Below are 17,350 nucleotides of genomic sequence, written 5' to 3' on the forward strand. Positions count from 1 at the left end.
CAAAAGATCTATGAGAAGCCAGGATGCAGGCTACTGAATTAGAGACTAGAATGAGACCTAAGAAGGAGAACAGGGAATAATTGTGTTGAAACATGAAGAAATGTGCTTTTTGGATTTATTTGGAAATGAGTTAGACTTGTAAATATGCAGTGTAATCTCTCCTGATAATCAGTGGTCATCACATGTGATCGTTAAACACAAAAATACCATATATTCACGATCCTTATGAATTTGGACTGATTATGGAGCTAAGAGAGGTTCTTCTGAGAGATGGCCTCTTTGAAGCTGTGTGTTCCATGGGACCAGCTTTTTGGCTTCCATTAGAAAACGTTCGACTCCTTACCAACCCACAGACTTGTGGAATCTCAAGTTGCAAGAGGGGTGTCAAGGTTCATCTAGTCCAACTCCCTAATGAGCAGGAACTCCCTCCCCAGTAGCCCTGACCAAGAAGTATACAGCTCCCCCTGTTTGGTCATGTTTTTCTTGTTTCAGTTATTTTTTTTTTAAGATTTATTTATTTATTTATTTATTTATTTATTTATTTATTTATAGGAGAGAGAGAGAGAGAGAACACAAGCAGGGAGGAGGGGCAAAAGGAGAGGGAGAAGCAGGCTCTCCTTTGAGCAGGGAGCCCAATGTGGGGCTCGTTCCCAAGATCCTGGGATCATGACCTGAGCAGAAGGCAGAGGCTTAACTGACTGAGCCACCCAGGTGCCCTGTTTTTCTTGTTTTGAATGTGTAGCCAGTTCATTCACTGTCTCAGGCTGGTTCAGTGGCCCATTTTAGAAGGTGTACATAGGATACCAATTATCTTTGTGAATCTAGTAGAACTTGATTCTCTTAGTGGCTCAAATGCTCTTCCACCAATGTTCTATCCACCAACAAAGTATTGAGTTCATGCTGTGTGCCAGATACTAAATAACTAAAACATGGACGGCTAGAGAAAATATATTGATCAATTCACTTTGAGTCCTTCATATAGCCAAATGAATATAACTGGTTTGACCCATCATTGGCTGGTGGTTTGAGAGACAGGACAAAGTCCCAAGTCACTGTTTTTGGACTTATTGCCATGGTGATCTGGCTGATCAGAGCTCATATAGGGGCAAAGATTCATCAGTATTCTAAGGACATGATTTTCTGCCACTCCATCCCCCAATTTTAATACCTATACCAATGAAAACGTATAGGCATTATATTTATGTTCATATTTATATTTGATTTTACAAAGGACCAAATCCCACTTTTAGTCAATGTAACATACAGGAAAAAAATCATAGATTTTGGGATAAGTCAGATGGTTCAAATTTCTAGGTAAGAGAGTGTGGGCAAGTTACTCTTTGAGAATCAGTTTTATCATCTGCAAAATGGGGAATAATCTCTTGCATGATTGTTGTGAGGTTTAAATGAGATAAGCTGGACATGGCAAGCACTTGAAGATGGAGAGCTATTACTTGTGACATCTTAATGATTTATAACATTTCTTTCCTCTTCACACTTGCTTCAAGGACCACATGCAAAGATGTGTCAGGCACTCCTACATTATCACGGGCAGAGAGTTCATTTCTCTTTGCGTGTTTTTGATTGTTTCTGGAGCTATATGAGCAGTAAAAGCAGCAAGCTGCATTTGGAAGGGGTGGTAAGCATGCCAGAGAGAGCATTAATTTCAGGAGGGAAAAGAAGTACTGTTGACCTTAGTGATCCATTAGTTTGAGTATGAAACCAAGGCCACTCAGAAAAAATGATTTGCTTCAATAAATGTAGTGGTTTGCCTGCAAGTTCAAATAGGGCATAAAGTGATTATTTGTGAGTGAAATGTGGTCCATGAACATGTTTCATGCCTCTGCAGCAGTAAGGTAGGGCTACATACAGACATATAAGTGTTTGGGAGCTTGTATTCTGCAGGTGATGTGTGGGGAATGCCCAGATCATCCCTTCAGCAGCCAAATTTCATGTCTGAACTGCAAGAGAAATTGCCTTATGCACTCAGTTTATTAGAACCTAGATATAAAGGGGGAATTGGTGTTATGTTTATGAAGCAAAATAACAAGTTAGAATGAAAGCATTGAAAATGACTGTAGAAGTCCTCTGGTGTCTTCTGCATGTACAGATGGTCTACTGAAGTTCAGATTGGTGAAAGGACACCACAGTCATCTTTAGAAGACAGCCAGCTATGAAGGGTTGGGCTAAGTGAAGTCAGACCTGGAGCTGGGATCCCTGGGGGGGGGGGGGAACGCTAGATGTGATCCTAACTGCGTGACATTGGACAAACCACTTGACCTCCCTGTGCTTCAGTTTCCTCATCAGTGAAATGGAGACTTTTTGCCTTCCTCACAGGGTGGTTGGATGGGAAGGGGGCACCAAAAAAAAAAAAATGATGGATGTGAAAGGGATTGATATTAGAGACCTTAAGCCATGGGCCGAGTCCAGCCCAAGGATGACTGGTCTGGCTGGCACTGTGTTTTAAGAACATTGAACTTGCATGCCTTTAGATGAGAATACTGCTTTTTTTCACATAAGCTCTACTTAACAGCTGGCCTGATCGTCTGATTTATGTTACCTGTCTGGCTCCTCTAGACATTCTGATTCAGGACCCCTAACAACCTAGACACCACTGTATAGGTAGAACCAGCTTTCTGTGTGGGTGAAGCAGGTGCTACCATTTTTAGGGGTTCTCAAAGGCACTCCCTCCTCTTCCCTCCTCTCCCTCCACAAGCCCAGCTTGCTGATGCCTATCATTCTTTTGGGAAATCCTCTGGACAAACAAAAACCTATGTTGGAAGGAAGGATAACATTTCAAGCCTTAGCTTTATCATTTAGAACTTAGGTAGACCTAAAAAGCATTTAGAAGTAGATCTGAAAAGCAGTGCCTGGTTGGCTCAGGTGTTGGGAGTATGCAACTTTTGATCTCTGGGTTGTGAGTTTGAGTCCCACGTTAGGTGTAGTGATTACTTAAAAATAAAATCTTAAAAAAAAAGAAGATTGGATAAAAGCAGACTTAAAAAATTTTTTTGAGAGCAGGTTTTGATAAGAGAACCTGAGACACTGACCATGTGTTTTGGGGTATGTGTGGGTATGAGAGAGAAACTCTGTAGCAAGCAGGTAGAAAAGGAATATAAATGGATGGATGGGGGAATTTTTCTGGAAATGAGAATAGTACCTGCTTCATAGTATTGTTGGGAGAATTAAATGATAATGTAAAGAACTTAATAGAAAGAAGAAAGTAAATGCAGTTTTCTTGGTCTGAAAGAAGAAACACACTTTCACAATAACCTGGAGTGGGAAGAAGGTAAAAGGGCAATGTGTTCAGCTTCTTACCCATCCAAGCTTAACTAGGCTAGCAGAGGAAGCCTGTATGCACTGAGGTTGTGTCTCCTCCCTGCCAAACACCTGACTATTTGGAAATAATGAGATGAGGGACTGAATAGTTCATACATATCTGGGATCCTTGCCAAATGAAGAAATTGGTTAATAGATGTCCATCATAGTGGGCTTCTTAGCCTTTTCCATTTTGGCTAAAATAGAGGTGATTTTATGGCCATCATAAGGTCCGGTTTGCCCACCATGTGTTTATAGTAAATTACTATTTTTTTCCCTCTACTCTCCTTTTTTACATAGTACCGCATCTGAAATGAATTGAAATTGTGCAAAACTAGATATGTTCCTAGAGGTTACGGAATAGCTTAATGGAATCTGATAATTTCCTATTGAGGCAGATGTTGACATCCATATGTTAGATCCCCCACCTTATGCTAAGAGAATTTTTATAGTTCTTTCCCATGGACTATCTTTTTTTGAGAAGGATTCTCTAAACATATGGGGTATGGGGTGGGTAGGGCAGAATCATCCAGATTTATTTCCTGTGTCAGATTCCTTGGGTAAGGAGGCAAGGAATGGCAAGTCTCAAAAGGGGTTTACCTAGCATCACAAGGTGGGAGAGCTGGGAAACCGGGGCTGACCTCCTCAGCCTTCCAAGAGTGAGTCCTTTTACAAAGAGGCAGCTTGATGAAGGGGCCAAGGGCTTTGGAAGGAGAGGTGGACTTGAGGGCAAGTCTTCCAAACTCCCTGAGTCCCTGTTCTTATGGATACAATGAGCTTCCTGCAGCAATCATACTAATGTGAGAGTTGTCATGAAGCTAAAAATCAGAAAATGGATATAGAAGCATCTGGCACATCTTCTGCCCTCTCTACTGCATGTGAAAATGTTTGAGGGTGTCATGAGTCAACCTAACTACTGAGCATCATCATTATTATGCCTGTGCTTATTAAGAGGTTGCCCTGTACCAGACACTGTCTTACCTTTCACATGAATCATCCCTTATAATCCTCACAGCAATCTTCTGAAGTAATTATTGTCCCCATTGGATTGACGAGAAAACTGAGGTATAGAGAGATTGAACAGCTTGTCCCAACTATACATTTAAGAAAAGGCTGAGCCCAGATTTAAGGCTTCACTGCCTCCTTATTTATGGAATCATAGAGCTGAAAGGAACTTAAAAAACCACCGGGGCCACAGGCTCAACCTCCAGGTCTTGTAATCTCAGATCTTCATCGCAAGAAATATTTTACTAAAACAGTTAGTCTACCTCATCCATGGGGGATACATTCCAAGACCCACAGTGGATGCCTGAAACCACAGATAGTACCAAACCCTAGACGTACTGTTTTCTTCCTGTACAGACGTCCCTATGGTAAAGTTTAATTTATAAATTAAGCACAGTAAGAGATTAACAACAATAGCTAGTAATAAAATAGAACAATTGTAACAATAGACTATAATAAAAGTTATGTGAACATGGTCTCACTCTTTCTCAAAAGATCTTATTGTACTGTACTAACCCTTCTTGCGATGATGTGAGATGATTAAGTGCCTTCATGGTGAGCAGAATTGAGACGAGCGATGCAAGCACTGTGACATAGTGTTAGGCTACTGTTGACCTTCTGATAGTATGTCCGAAGGATCATTCTCTCTGTGACTGCTGTTGACCATGGGTCACTGAATCTGCACAGAGTGAAACCATGGATAAAGGGGGACTACTGTAAATTAAAATACTGAAGTTTGTGAAATGTTTGCATTTGGTTATAATAAGTGGATTCAAGGTTATTCTTATAATAATTTTTATAATTATATTCTTATAATGGTTCCCATTTGTTTTATGCTTTAAAATGCTTTCTTGATAGAAGGGGAAAGGCAGGGTATACCTAATGGGCTGGGCTTGGTGACCAGGTTGACTTGTGTGAATGCATTCTGTTTGTTTGGTTGACCTGGTGGAAACAGAGTATGGCCATTGGCTCTCTAGACATAGGCCAACATTGGCTCTCTAGACATAGGCCAACATCTGCAAAAAACTGCGGAAAAGAAATGTGGGAGTTCTCTTGGGCAAGCCCTATCTGTTAAGCCCTGGAGAGTTCAGCCTTTGACTTTGCTTTTCTTGTGCTAAGTCTAACTCAAGTACCACAATTCCATGTCACTCATTACTTTGACGGAATGTAATTGAGCAAAATCCTTCTGCAAGTATGGGTGAAAGATTCGGTCACAGAGCCCAGCTGATACAGGAGATTGAGGAAGGTTCAGCTAGTATTCTTTCAAGTAGTCCAGTGCCACACACTTATGGGAATATTAGCTCCATGAGTAGCCAAAGAAGCTATTTAGAAATAAAAGTGACAACTTCCAACTGACAATTCTTAATAGGTGGGATGTTCTGTATGGGATTATTTTCTCCTTGGAAGAGGAAAAAGTGGGATGTTGATGAAGGCAGAGGGGGGATGTCCAGTACGTCTGAAGATAGGAGGGCACAGTTGTCCTCACGATTTCACAGTAATAGAGCCCTTATAATGCATGCATTTCACTGACAGTTTCTTTGAAAACTGGTAAAAACTGAATCCACAGCACATTCAAGATGATAATCAAGTACATAACAATGAGACAAAATTCTGAAGAGAAAACAGGATTTTCAAATATATGTTGATCAGCTTAATGAAAAGTCAATGATATTCCAAAGTCCTTAGGCAAAACCTGTACAAACATATGGGGTTTGTTCAAGCAGAGTGAAAAGTTGAATGACTACCCAGATAATTTGATTCTGGGAGTTTGCTTGGATCATTCAAACCAGCACTTCCCCTCTTCCTATCCTTTCTCTGCCCCCCACCCCATCCCTAGATTTTCCCCAGCATATTTTTATATCTACAATGTCTCTATCTAACTACATTAGCTTCCATCTGACTTTGTGTAGACATAGGCCTTGACTACATATATGCATACAAAATACAACAGATGTTCCAAGGAACTGGATGGGCGAAGTATACTGATCTGAAGTCTGTTTTCCAGCCAGAGGCAAAGTAAAGTGTGTGTTTATAGTCATCAAGTGAATTAACTTGGATACATTTAATCTAAAATCCTGGTCTTTCTTTCTGGGGTCTGAATTATTTGGATGATTGTTGAGACCTGACTATGGATATATCCAGGTACACAGGCATATTTCTGTGTATGTTTAGACCATATATATGATCCATATAGTTCCAACTTCAAAAATTTCTTTCTTTACTAATACCTATCCTTGAATTCTTAGAATACCTGCCTCCCCTTTACTTGGATTCTGGGGCCAATTAGATTATCTATGAGCAAGAGTGTCTGTTCAGTGCTGTCCTTCCTCCAAAGTAAATATAGAAAAGAAAGAAAAGATCTCCTGCTCTCAAGGTGCTTACGCTCTCATTTTATATTCAGCTGTTGTCCTATTACCAAATAGTAGGATGAAAAGAATATTCGAATGTTGAGATGGAAGTTGACCCAACGGCAAACATTTACTTACTTACAAATGAGTTTAAGTTTTTAATTTTTTAACGGCATTCAGTAGATACAATCATATTGGCTGTATAACACAAGTGGAGTGGTATTTGGAAAATTAACTCATCTACTTGATTCTCTTCATTTTTAAAAATTTTTTATTATTTATTTATTTATTTATTTATTTATTTATTTATTTTAGAGAGAGAGTGCATGAGAGTGGAGTGTGGGAGGGGCAGAGAGAGAAGGAGAGAGAATCTTAAGCAGGCTCCACACCCAGCACGGAGCCCGACATGGTGCTTGATCTCACGACCCTGAGATCATGACCTGAGCTGAAACTGGGAGTCAGACGCTTAACTGACTGAGCCACCCAGGCGCCCCATACTTGATTCTCTTAAAGAACTAATTTACAAGGTGTGCATTTTATCCATGGCTATGTATAATGATTCAATAAACTCGATAGCAGTTCAATCTCCAAGGTAACTATTAAATCCGAGGTAGGATAAAAGACGATTGCAGGGCCTCTACCCTGACCACATTCTCTACTGATCTGTTGCTGTTGACTTCGGGATCACAGAAAGAAGGAGGGGGGAAACTGTTGAGGGAGAAAGAGGATGGAATGGGTTTGAACCCACTGGGTTGTGGAATTAGATGTAGATGTAGAGGAGTTCTCCTCCCTCAAATTATTGGGGCCATTGTAAGAGTTAATAGATTCCATTATTTAAAGTTATCGCTTGGTTAGCGCTAGTGGAGCTAAGCAATGTGCAAACATGAAGAAAAGAATTTTTATTTGAATTTGAAATGCATTGTGTGATTTTTTTTTTCCTACACCAGATGTGTGGTCCTGATTATATTTTACTCAGGCTATTACTAAGTTACTTTATATTCCCGAATCTATATCTATTGTAGTGGAGGTGATGGCTGAGGCATAAATTGAGAGACTGGGAAAGAATGGTCCTCTGTTTAACTTTTGCCACAGGCACATCTCCTGTGGATAATCAAGAGTTAATTGAATAATTCATAGGAAAAGTCATATGTTGAATTTGTAAGCCCTTCTCCAAAGAACATGAATGTTGTGGAGCCTACCACTGAAAACTAAATCAAAACACTTTTATTCACATTAGCAGGTATGTTTGGCCCTAAGTACCCAGACATCAGGCTGGCCTTTCTAACGGACTTGAATGCTTCTGCCCCAGACATTAAAATGCTCTTGGGGCAGGGCAGTGGAGATTTTGTGGGAAGGAGGACATAAGTTTTGCTGATGGCCTGTCTTTTCCAAAGCATGTTTTGTGGGATTGACCATTTTCCCTGCAAACTCTTGGCCTCTATTTTCTCTGGAAGTCTGGTTCTCTGGTTTGGATAAAAACAGATGACCAATGTCTCCTGACTCGCTGCAGTCCATACAAGGTATGCCTATAAAATGGCACAGGCCACCAAATGTTCACTGTGAGGATGACACTACCTGGTAAAGACGGACGGCTTCCATATGAACTACTGATGAGAAATGCTCCAGAGTAGGTACGGACCAACCTTCTTTAGTGTTTGAGGCACTTTTCTGAATTTCTTGGGATAAAAACCATTTCCAGCAAGTTGCTAGTCTCATCTGGGTGTAAGGACAAGCCATATTTTTTCTGTAAACTTTCAACACAATTTCCTTGCAATGTCTGTACGTGGAATCGTCTCAGAAGTGTAACCAGGACGACTTTCATCATCACCATGGCGATGTACTTTCCTGCACAGCTACGGGGCCCAAAACCAAATGGCTGAAAATACCTGTAAGGAACCTATGAAAATGATCAGACAGTTAGCCAGAATCATGCAGTCTCTGTTTGATTCACCCTGAAACCACTGAACGGTCAGAACGTTGTTACAGGGTCCAAACCATACTGTTCCCTCACTGAGATGAGTGACTGTAACGCAAATAAGTTCTTTCCTTCATCCAATGTGATTCACTCCCTGTGATATATGCCCAGCTTGGACAGTCCTCACTGTGGCTTTTCACATAAATTTGCTGGGGTAAATCAATGCACATCATCTTGTTCCAGCCAATGTTAGCATACTTAACTAGGTCTGTGGGATGGCCACAGCTTTGCTACTCTTCTGCATGTCACCAAGGCAAAGATTGTTTTTTTGTGCAAAGATGTTGACTCCTGGCCTATTAGTGCCAAGCATACAAATATTTTTAGTTATGCAGAAAATTAATGGGGACAACATCTGACTGTCTTGTTACCATTTGTACTTACATAGTACCTGGCACATTGTAGGTGTTCAATAAGTTTTTGTTGACCAGCTGTCATAGCATGGGTTGCTCACATAGAAACAGAATGAATTAGAGAACTGGATTAATTAAGATCATGTTTCTACATCATACGCAAATGGAAAAAGAGGACAGTGAGGGAAATATCTGGAAAATTTTGGTTAGTAAACATCACTGCCTAAAATTTGACATAATGGAGACAGAATCTACAGTATATTTCAATGATAGAAAAAGCTGGAGCTCTTCTAATTACTGAATTCTATTTAGAATGGAACTAGTGTTCATGGGGCCGTTTGGTGAACCAAAGGCAGACTGTGAAACTAAATCTTTTGGTCTTGTTTGATTTCCATCTGAGGCACAACTGGATTTTCCTTTGCGGAGATGGTGCTAGAGCTGAATCTACGTGATTAAAAAGTGACAAGTTGAAATGGAAAAGCAGGTTGGTTGGGTTAAACAACATTTGCCTCACTGTAGCCAAATTAAGGGCCTGGATTTTTCACATTTTGACCCATTGTGTGGCCACCATGTGGATACTTCTCAGAGCTGGAGGCCCAGCATCCTTGGCTTGACGATGAATATGGTAGTCATGTTCTAAGCTAGGGGAAACATGTGCTTCTGGTGAGGTAATAGAGGGGAACAAGTAAATAGAATGAAATGTACATGGTGAAAACACAGAACCAGAGAGGATTTAACAGTTGACATTTTTAAGAGTGGCACGCTTGGTTTTAAGGAAGTGCTCTTACATTCTTTGCAAAGTTTTCAAGAGTAAATTCATTGGGCTTGGGGAAAAACTCGAGTCTATGCATTCTTCCAATATTCAGGATAATGTTAGTCCCCTTTTTCACTGGGTAGCCATCGATGACATCATCCTGTAAGGCTTTGCGCATGACCAAGTTCACAACAGGCTGGTACCGCATGCTCTCGTAGATAAAGTTTTCCACCACTTTTAATTTTTGCATATCATCAATCCTTATATCTCTTTCACCTGTGGGAACAGATAAATAGGACAAGGAGGTAATGATAGTTTCAATACGGGATGGGCATTAAAACTCCCATAGTTTCCACAGAATACTCAGCTCCTGGCTAAAACAACATTTTTTTTTTTCATTCTAGAATTCTAATGCAAACCAACAACCTGGGCCAGATATGTCATTTGGTTCACAGCATGTTTTGTAAAAATTCAGATTTGAAGCCAATTACTATAAAACCTAGGAGATTTTGTGGAAAAGCCTGGATTTCTAAAAAAAATCAGAAAACCTGGTGACCCTGGACCTACATCCCTACATGGCAATGATGGGCTGAACTTGAGTAGCCAATGAGCCCTTTAGAGGGTATCCACCTGCCGTTTTATGTAGACCTACACAGTCTGCTTCAAACTTTATCTGCCTGGCCTCTGAGGTCTTTGAGTTTTGTCTCTTCCTCTAAATTCTAGGGGACATCCACTCCTTCTCTAGTCAAAGTGAGATGGTGAATTAAATCCCTTTCAATGAAATTTCCTCCTCTGGTTACCTCTGCGGTCATCTGCCTGGAACACATCACTGATAGTCCCTCCTTCCATCTCATCAAGAACAACCTTTTGTGGTAGAGTGGCAAGAACCTTTTTCCTTACCACAGCAAAATAGGTGCCTCAGCTAAACTACGGGGGTGCTGGGGATTGACTGGTCAGAGAGGCTTAGATTACTCCCAGAATTGGCAAAGCTTCAGAGCATCCTCGAATGGGTTACCACTTTTGCAGAGTCAAAATCAGCCCAGGGTCCTGAGGGATCTCTGTCTCCTGTACAACTGCACCATTCAGAAAAGGTCTCATTTGGTCAGAAAACTCTAACAGCCCTGCCGCTTGCATGCTGCTCTTTGTACACTCAAGGGTCTACTGCGGTACATTTATCTGGGGTGGGATGGTGGAAGGGAAGATGACAAAGAAGGTAACCAGAGGCATTCTCTAGGAAGTAATTACTATGTGTGTGTATCTAGAGGGAGCACGAACACATGTACAACTGGTTCAGCTATTTTCCATCTTTGCAGAGGTTTGTTGAAGTGTCGGGGGACATCATGGGGCAAACACTTTTCATCTCTCAAGGAAATTGTATTAAAGGCTCATGGTTTCAAGAGCAATTTTCCCCTTGTTGCCTGAACTCCATCATTCTATGGCTCTCTCTTCACTCCACTGGGCTTGCTTGTTAAGTTCTCTTTCTCCTGCCAGCCTGTGAGCCCACAAGTCTAGGAATAGCTCTGGCTTATTCACTGATGTGCCCCTGCACCTGACCCAGAACTCAGAACCTGACAGGGGGCACATGAGAAACCATTCTAGAATTTGGGGCTTGAATGTCATTCTGGCTTCCTGTGATCTATTTTCCCAGGCAATTTCCCACCTACAGCAACTCCTCTGTAGAACCATTCTCTCACATATTTAACCCTTTTATGAAAACCCTTACTGTCAACTATTTCAAGTAGCACTCCAATGGTGCCTCTAAAAAGATGGTGCCTCTCTACAACCAAATAAGTCATTTCACAGGGATTTATAAGGTCAAGAGAGAAAAGTCTGTATCATTACTGATGTCTCTTCACATGTCAGAAATGTGCTCCTGAAAAGATTATCTATGTGGGGGCCCCTGGGTGGCTTAGTCAGTTAAGCTTCTGACTCTTGATTTCAGCTCAGGTCGTGATCTCAGGGCTGTGAGATCAAGCCCTTCATCAGAGCATTCTCGAATGGATTACCACTTTTGCAGAATCAAAATCAGCCCAGGGTCCTGAGCAGCTCTGTTTCTCTCTCCCTCTCCCTCTGCCCCTTCCCACCAACCCACCCAACCCATGCACATGATACTGGTGCTCACTCTCTCTCTCTCTTAAAAAAAAAATTATCCATGTGAAGGACATTCCAAATAAGGAATTCTGGTTTTTTTTCCCCAGAAAGCAATTCTGATTTCTTCCTAATGTGACAGTGTTCGTATGGAAGGGGGCAGCAGCGTCAGCAGCAGTGGGCAGAATGATGCTTAGGCAAAGCCAGAGCAGGGAAAACATTGTGTCAGGAAGAGCTGAGCAGGGACCTGGTGGAGGAGGAGAGGGCAGGGGGAAAAAGGGTCCAGCATCACTGGATTTGGGGGGAGAGGGAAACTGATCACTCTCCTGCCTTTGCTGTCATCCTCCCCTTGTCCTTCTGCCACTGGCTGGAAGTTCATTTGTGGACAGACTACTTGAAACCCAGAAACACTGCTGTAGATGATAGCCGGTTCTCTGGGTGGACCCACAAAAGCATTTGGCCCCATAAGGTAGGCAGAACATTTATGTGCACATTAAGAAAGACCTTAAAGAATACACGGCAAAGTATTAACAGTGGTTCCCTCTGGGAAATGCAAATGAGGCTGGTGAGGAGAGTGGAAGGGGTCAGGGAATGTCACTTTTGGCTTTATACATCTTTGTGTTATTTAATTTCCTTTCAGTAAGCATACATTGTTTTTATAATGAAAAAAAACCCCACAGAACAGAACTAACTTTGCAACCTATCTGGCATAACCAAGTGTGGCAAAATGACTACCTTTATTGTTTTCTGGGTGGATTATAATAAAGATTTTGTTTGAAATCAGATTCTTAGGACATAAAAAGCTGACACTCAAAAGGAATTGTTTTCTAAGTTCTATTATTGATCAGTTCTTACCAATAACAGTCTGGATCTCCTTCATTATTGCCTCTTCAACCTTAGGGTGCTTTGCAATGAGAAATAGCATAAAGAACACAGAGACAGACATGGTGTCTGGTGCTGCGATCAGCATTTCCAATATGCACTGGTTCACATTCTCTTTTGTCAGGTCACCACGTTTCTGAACAATTGGGAGAAGGGCGAAAAATTGGAAAAGTGAATCAAAGCTTCCAAAAAGGAGGGAAAGGGACAGTCGGGATCAAAAACATCAATGAAATGAAGTCATAAATATTACACCTCTGTAATCGACTTTGGACATTTTTCATAATAGTCTTCAGCTGAAAGGGGAAAAATTTAACCAATTATATATGTATTTACTGTCTCTGGGCTCCCCCATTTTCGTATTTTGTATTGTGCAGACACAGTAGTTTCAATCTTAAAAGGTCAGTCTTACCAGAACGTCTAATGAGTGGGCTCTGTGGGGTGCCATTGTAGAAGTACTAGAGCAGATACTTAAAAGCAGAAGTATGCAACAATTACAAGAGGGGATCTTTACACAACCTGACACAGTCAAGTACACATACCGCGTGGGAATTATGGTTAACCCAGGTCAGTACCTCGGCAAAAATTAACTCGGTGGCAAAATCCATATGGTCTTCCAGTTTCTCTGCTGTGGAAATCCTGTGTCTTTTCTCTTCTATCAGAATTTCCATGGCATCTTTCAAATCCTTGCTAAAAAAAATTTTTTTTAAAAGTGAAAATATAATCTATCTGTAGTCAGTTAAGACATCTAGAAAAACAAACTCATTAGCCGCATTTGTTTAAGTAAAATTATCTGCTCTAATTGAGGTCTTCAGCACTCACAAATAACTGAATTTAAACTTAATTCTTCCCAAAGATCCTTAAATTATGTATTCATTACACTTCATGTTAAGGAACCAAATTTAGCTAAGATTTCTAGGTACTGGTAGCGAAATGAAGGCTGTAACCTCTAGTTAAGGGTTAAAAGCTGGTACCAAAATGGTAAATCCAATTGTGTTTTCTGATTTTCGATATGTCTGGTACAGTGCCTAAATTGAAAAATAAAACCAAAAACTAGTGAAGGTATTTATTGGGGGCATGTTTGCTCCAGGCACCTTCACTTCCTTTTGACTTATAACCACCTAGCCCATTTCTATTTGCTCAACTCTGGAAAAAATTGAGTTTGAGATTTCCTATTCTAGAACCTGAACACAAAGGATCAAGTAATCCTCTTGATATTTATTCTCATACCTTGCAGTTTCTGCCACATAGTAAACATGAAGTAGATACTTATTGACTGACTAGCCGCACGAGTATGTAGTATATGCATTTTGACAGTGTGGTAGAGGGAAGAGCATCTCGAAAAAAGAGTCAGGTTCTAGTTCAGATTGTTCTCTACATAACCTACTCTACGTCTCTTAAATCTCTTTTAAAGTGAAGGGCTCAGACTTAACAGACAATAAGTCCATCTTAAGATCTAGATTCTGCTATTCTTGCCTTTGTCTTAAAGTGTATGCATTCACGTGTAAGTGTATTGTTCCCCAATCTCAGGGAATGGTGTTCTGCATTACATTAAATGCGTAATAAGTCTTTCTTTCAAATTTTTGTTGACATGGTCACCTCTATGCCCTGTTGATGATGTTGACATAAATAGCCTCTGTGTTTACTCCAGCTGGGCAAGAAAATTAAGGGAAGATTCTTTAAGATTCATCCCACTTTTTGAAGTTTCTTTTGGGCATCTCAAGGAAGGGGTTTAAACATTTGAAGAGGTATTCTTCAGGCTAGTGGAGTAATTGTGTCATTCAAAATGAGGATGCCATCTATTGCGTATCTCTGTAAGTGTGCCCATAAATACATACATACCTCCAGAAATACACGAAGGATATATTCACATTCATTCATTCATTCATTCATCTACCAGTCCATTTATTCAGCAAATATTTGTTGAAACTCTTACATACAAGGGACTGATATTCACTCAGTTGGTGGGCTGTGAATGCTCATAGCATTCCTACCTGAGCAATGGCCCCTAAATGCCCTAAGACTATAAATTCATGGAGAATTCCTTGATGGAACTGCAACCACTTCTGAACATCTTCTTCCCTGGGCAGAATTGGGGGCCTGTGAATGCCTGTTGGGATCCTTCTTACTCAGATTAGAAGCTGGTCCTACATAAATATATGCATCTGAATTTATACACCCTTAAAAACTGGGAGAATTGAATTCAGTGACAGTTTTCAGGGAATAGGAAATCTCTGACTTACAAATATGTATTGTAAGAATATATCTGTGAGTCTGTGGTTTGGAACTCTGAGCGTATTTTGCACCCAAACAAGGTTGTCTCAGTTATCAGTCCAGGCCACAAACACCTATTTAAGGTATTCTGTGGCTAAAAAGCCTTAAACTTGCCAGAATAAAAAGTAGAAAACAATACTGCTGTAATATTGGTTATTAAGACAGGCAGAAGTATAAAATTGAATAAATAGGGATGGGAGTAGATGTCCCAGAATCCTTTCCATCAGTATATTTCTCAAAAGTATTGGTGTGACAGAGAAAGACAACTAGTATATGATCTCATTTATATGTGGAATCTTAAAACAAAACAAAACAAAAAACCTCTAGCTCGTAGATAGAGAACAGATTGGTGGCTGCCAGAGGTGGGGGGGGGGCAGCGGGTAAGAGTAGGCAAAATGGCTGAAGGGAGTCAAAAGGTACAAACTTCTAGTTATAAAATAAATAAACCGTGGAGACATGATGTACAACATGGCGACTATAGTTAACAATACCATATTGCAGATTTAAAAGTTGCTAAGAGAATAGATCTTAAAAGTTTTCATAACAAGAAAAAAGTTTTGTAACTAGATATGACGGTGATCATTTCACAATATATACAAATACTGAGTCATGATGTTGTTTGTATACCTGAAAGTAATATACTGTTTTATGTCAATTATACCTCAATTTTTAAAAAAAATGGCATTATTGCAATGGGCATGGATGGGAGAGGAAATTCAAAGATTTCTCTAGGTCTTTACTGCTCTAGGACATAGGAGATATGGATTAATGTACTAACCATTGGTAAATATTATATAGAGAGGGAATGTCACAGAGCTAATTTCTACAGAAACCTAAGAGAAACCATAATATAGTTTCATGCAATAAATTTTAATGCGCTTGCTGGCCAAAACCAAAGCTAAACAAATGACCAGAAACTATAAAATGAGCCCCTTCAGACCACTGCCAAATTTGAACATAAGGAAGAGATGAATCCTTTATCTCATCGATTCAAGTCACAATAAGCTCTGGTGGAAACTCAATGAAATGTATAAAGACCCAAGTGTCCAGATCACTTACCTAATACTCACCAACCACATGAGAATATATAAGCAACATCAAGTTGGTTTCCTTGTGAAGACTAACATTATTAAATTTCAAAATACACAAACAGGATAAAGTTAGGTCTTCAGACAAGTTTGGAAAGTTTTAGAGATGGAGAATTTAAGATCATCAGGGACATCTGGGAGAAGATATGAACAGAGGGAAGGAGGAAACTAATATCTTTAGTGTCTTCTATGTGCCGTCCTCTGTGTTAATTGCCCTACGTATAGGATCTCATTAATCTATACCTCTATTCTTGAAGGTAGATTATATTTTACTTTAAATAACTTCTCAAGGACATTTAGTTACTAAGCAGTAGAGACAAGATATAAACCAGGTCTGTCTGCCTCTAAATCCCATGGGCTTTTCACTGGTGGTTGGGGGGCAGCTACTTACATTCTAGAAACCTTTTTTTAGCCTGTAGACTGTTGGGCATTTGTCCAATTTTTGTCTAGACTCATCTATAACCAATGCAAAGCCATTTAATGACAGTTTCAGGATCCCCCAAAGACTAATATATATGACTAAAAAAAAAGGAAATCACACATTTTATTGAAGTCCGGTATATTCATCGTGAAAAAATTCTTTTGAGACTGCTGTTAATTCCTACAAGTTGAATTATGTTAAATTCATTCAGAAGCAACACAACTATAAAATGATTTTGTGTTTCCATTTTCCAGATATGAAAAGAGAATTTTTACAGATAATAATGATAGGTTCAACCAACCCTTCTCTTCAACTCAAACTACACTGCAGTGTCCTAATTCCAGACATGGGGCTCGCAGACCATCCACTTGGCCCCCTTGCTGAAAAGCTGCCTGGGCCGAAGGCCTCCCTTACTCTTCAGTCTGGCCACCACGTGCAGCCAAATTGCTGTACAATGTTTCATCAGTGTCTTAATCCATAGCTCCCCTGTGGGTTCTGAAGAGCAGAAAGCTAGCTGAAGAGGCCAACAAGAGCAAAGACACAACCCAAAGTCAATCCAATCTCACTGATAAGTTTTCCAAACTTGTGTTACTTACACAGACTTTTCATACTTTTTGTATAGCCAAGAAATCTTAAAGAAGATGTCTGGTTTGAGAAGGAGAGCTTGCCATGCATCAAAATAACCCTGGATTTTAACCACGATGGCACTTTCTGAAAAAACAAAACAAACAAAAGAGCAGAGTAGTTGAGCCAAAATGTGAGCCCAAGAAGGGTACTCTGAGAAGAGCCCCTGTATAGAGTCTCTTACCAGCCTGGGCTTCAGTGGGTGTTGTAGCCATATGAATGCCAC

General features: G+C 40.2%; 1 protein-coding gene across 1 annotated transcript in view; it reads right to left on the reverse strand.

Annotated features, from left to right (window-relative positions):
* Positions 1 to 7,677: 7,677 nt before the first annotated feature.
* CYP19A1 (cytochrome P450 family 19 subfamily A member 1) overlaps positions 7,678 to 17,350 on the reverse strand; it is a 35,670-nt gene continuing 25,997 nt past the window's right edge. Inside the window, exons 5-9 of the mRNA XM_045812177.2 lie at positions 17,097 to 17,211; positions 13,293 to 13,407; positions 12,694 to 12,856; positions 9,785 to 10,026; positions 7,678 to 8,568 (exon numbers count right to left, since the gene is read on the reverse strand). Coding sequence (XP_045668133.1) covers positions 8,320 to 8,568; positions 9,785 to 10,026; positions 12,694 to 12,856; positions 13,293 to 13,407; positions 17,097 to 17,211 — 884 coding nt within the window. The 3' untranslated portion in view covers positions 7,678 to 8,319. The remainder of the gene's footprint in view (positions 8,569 to 9,784; positions 10,027 to 12,693; positions 12,857 to 13,292; positions 13,408 to 17,096; positions 17,212 to 17,350) is intronic.

The sequence above is a fragment of the Ursus americanus genome, chromosome 36, assembly GCF_024610735.1.
Source record: "Ursus americanus isolate L20-20 chromosome 36, mUrsAme1.1.p, whole genome shotgun sequence".
NCBI lineage: Eukaryota > Metazoa > Chordata > Mammalia > Carnivora > Ursidae > Ursus > Ursus americanus.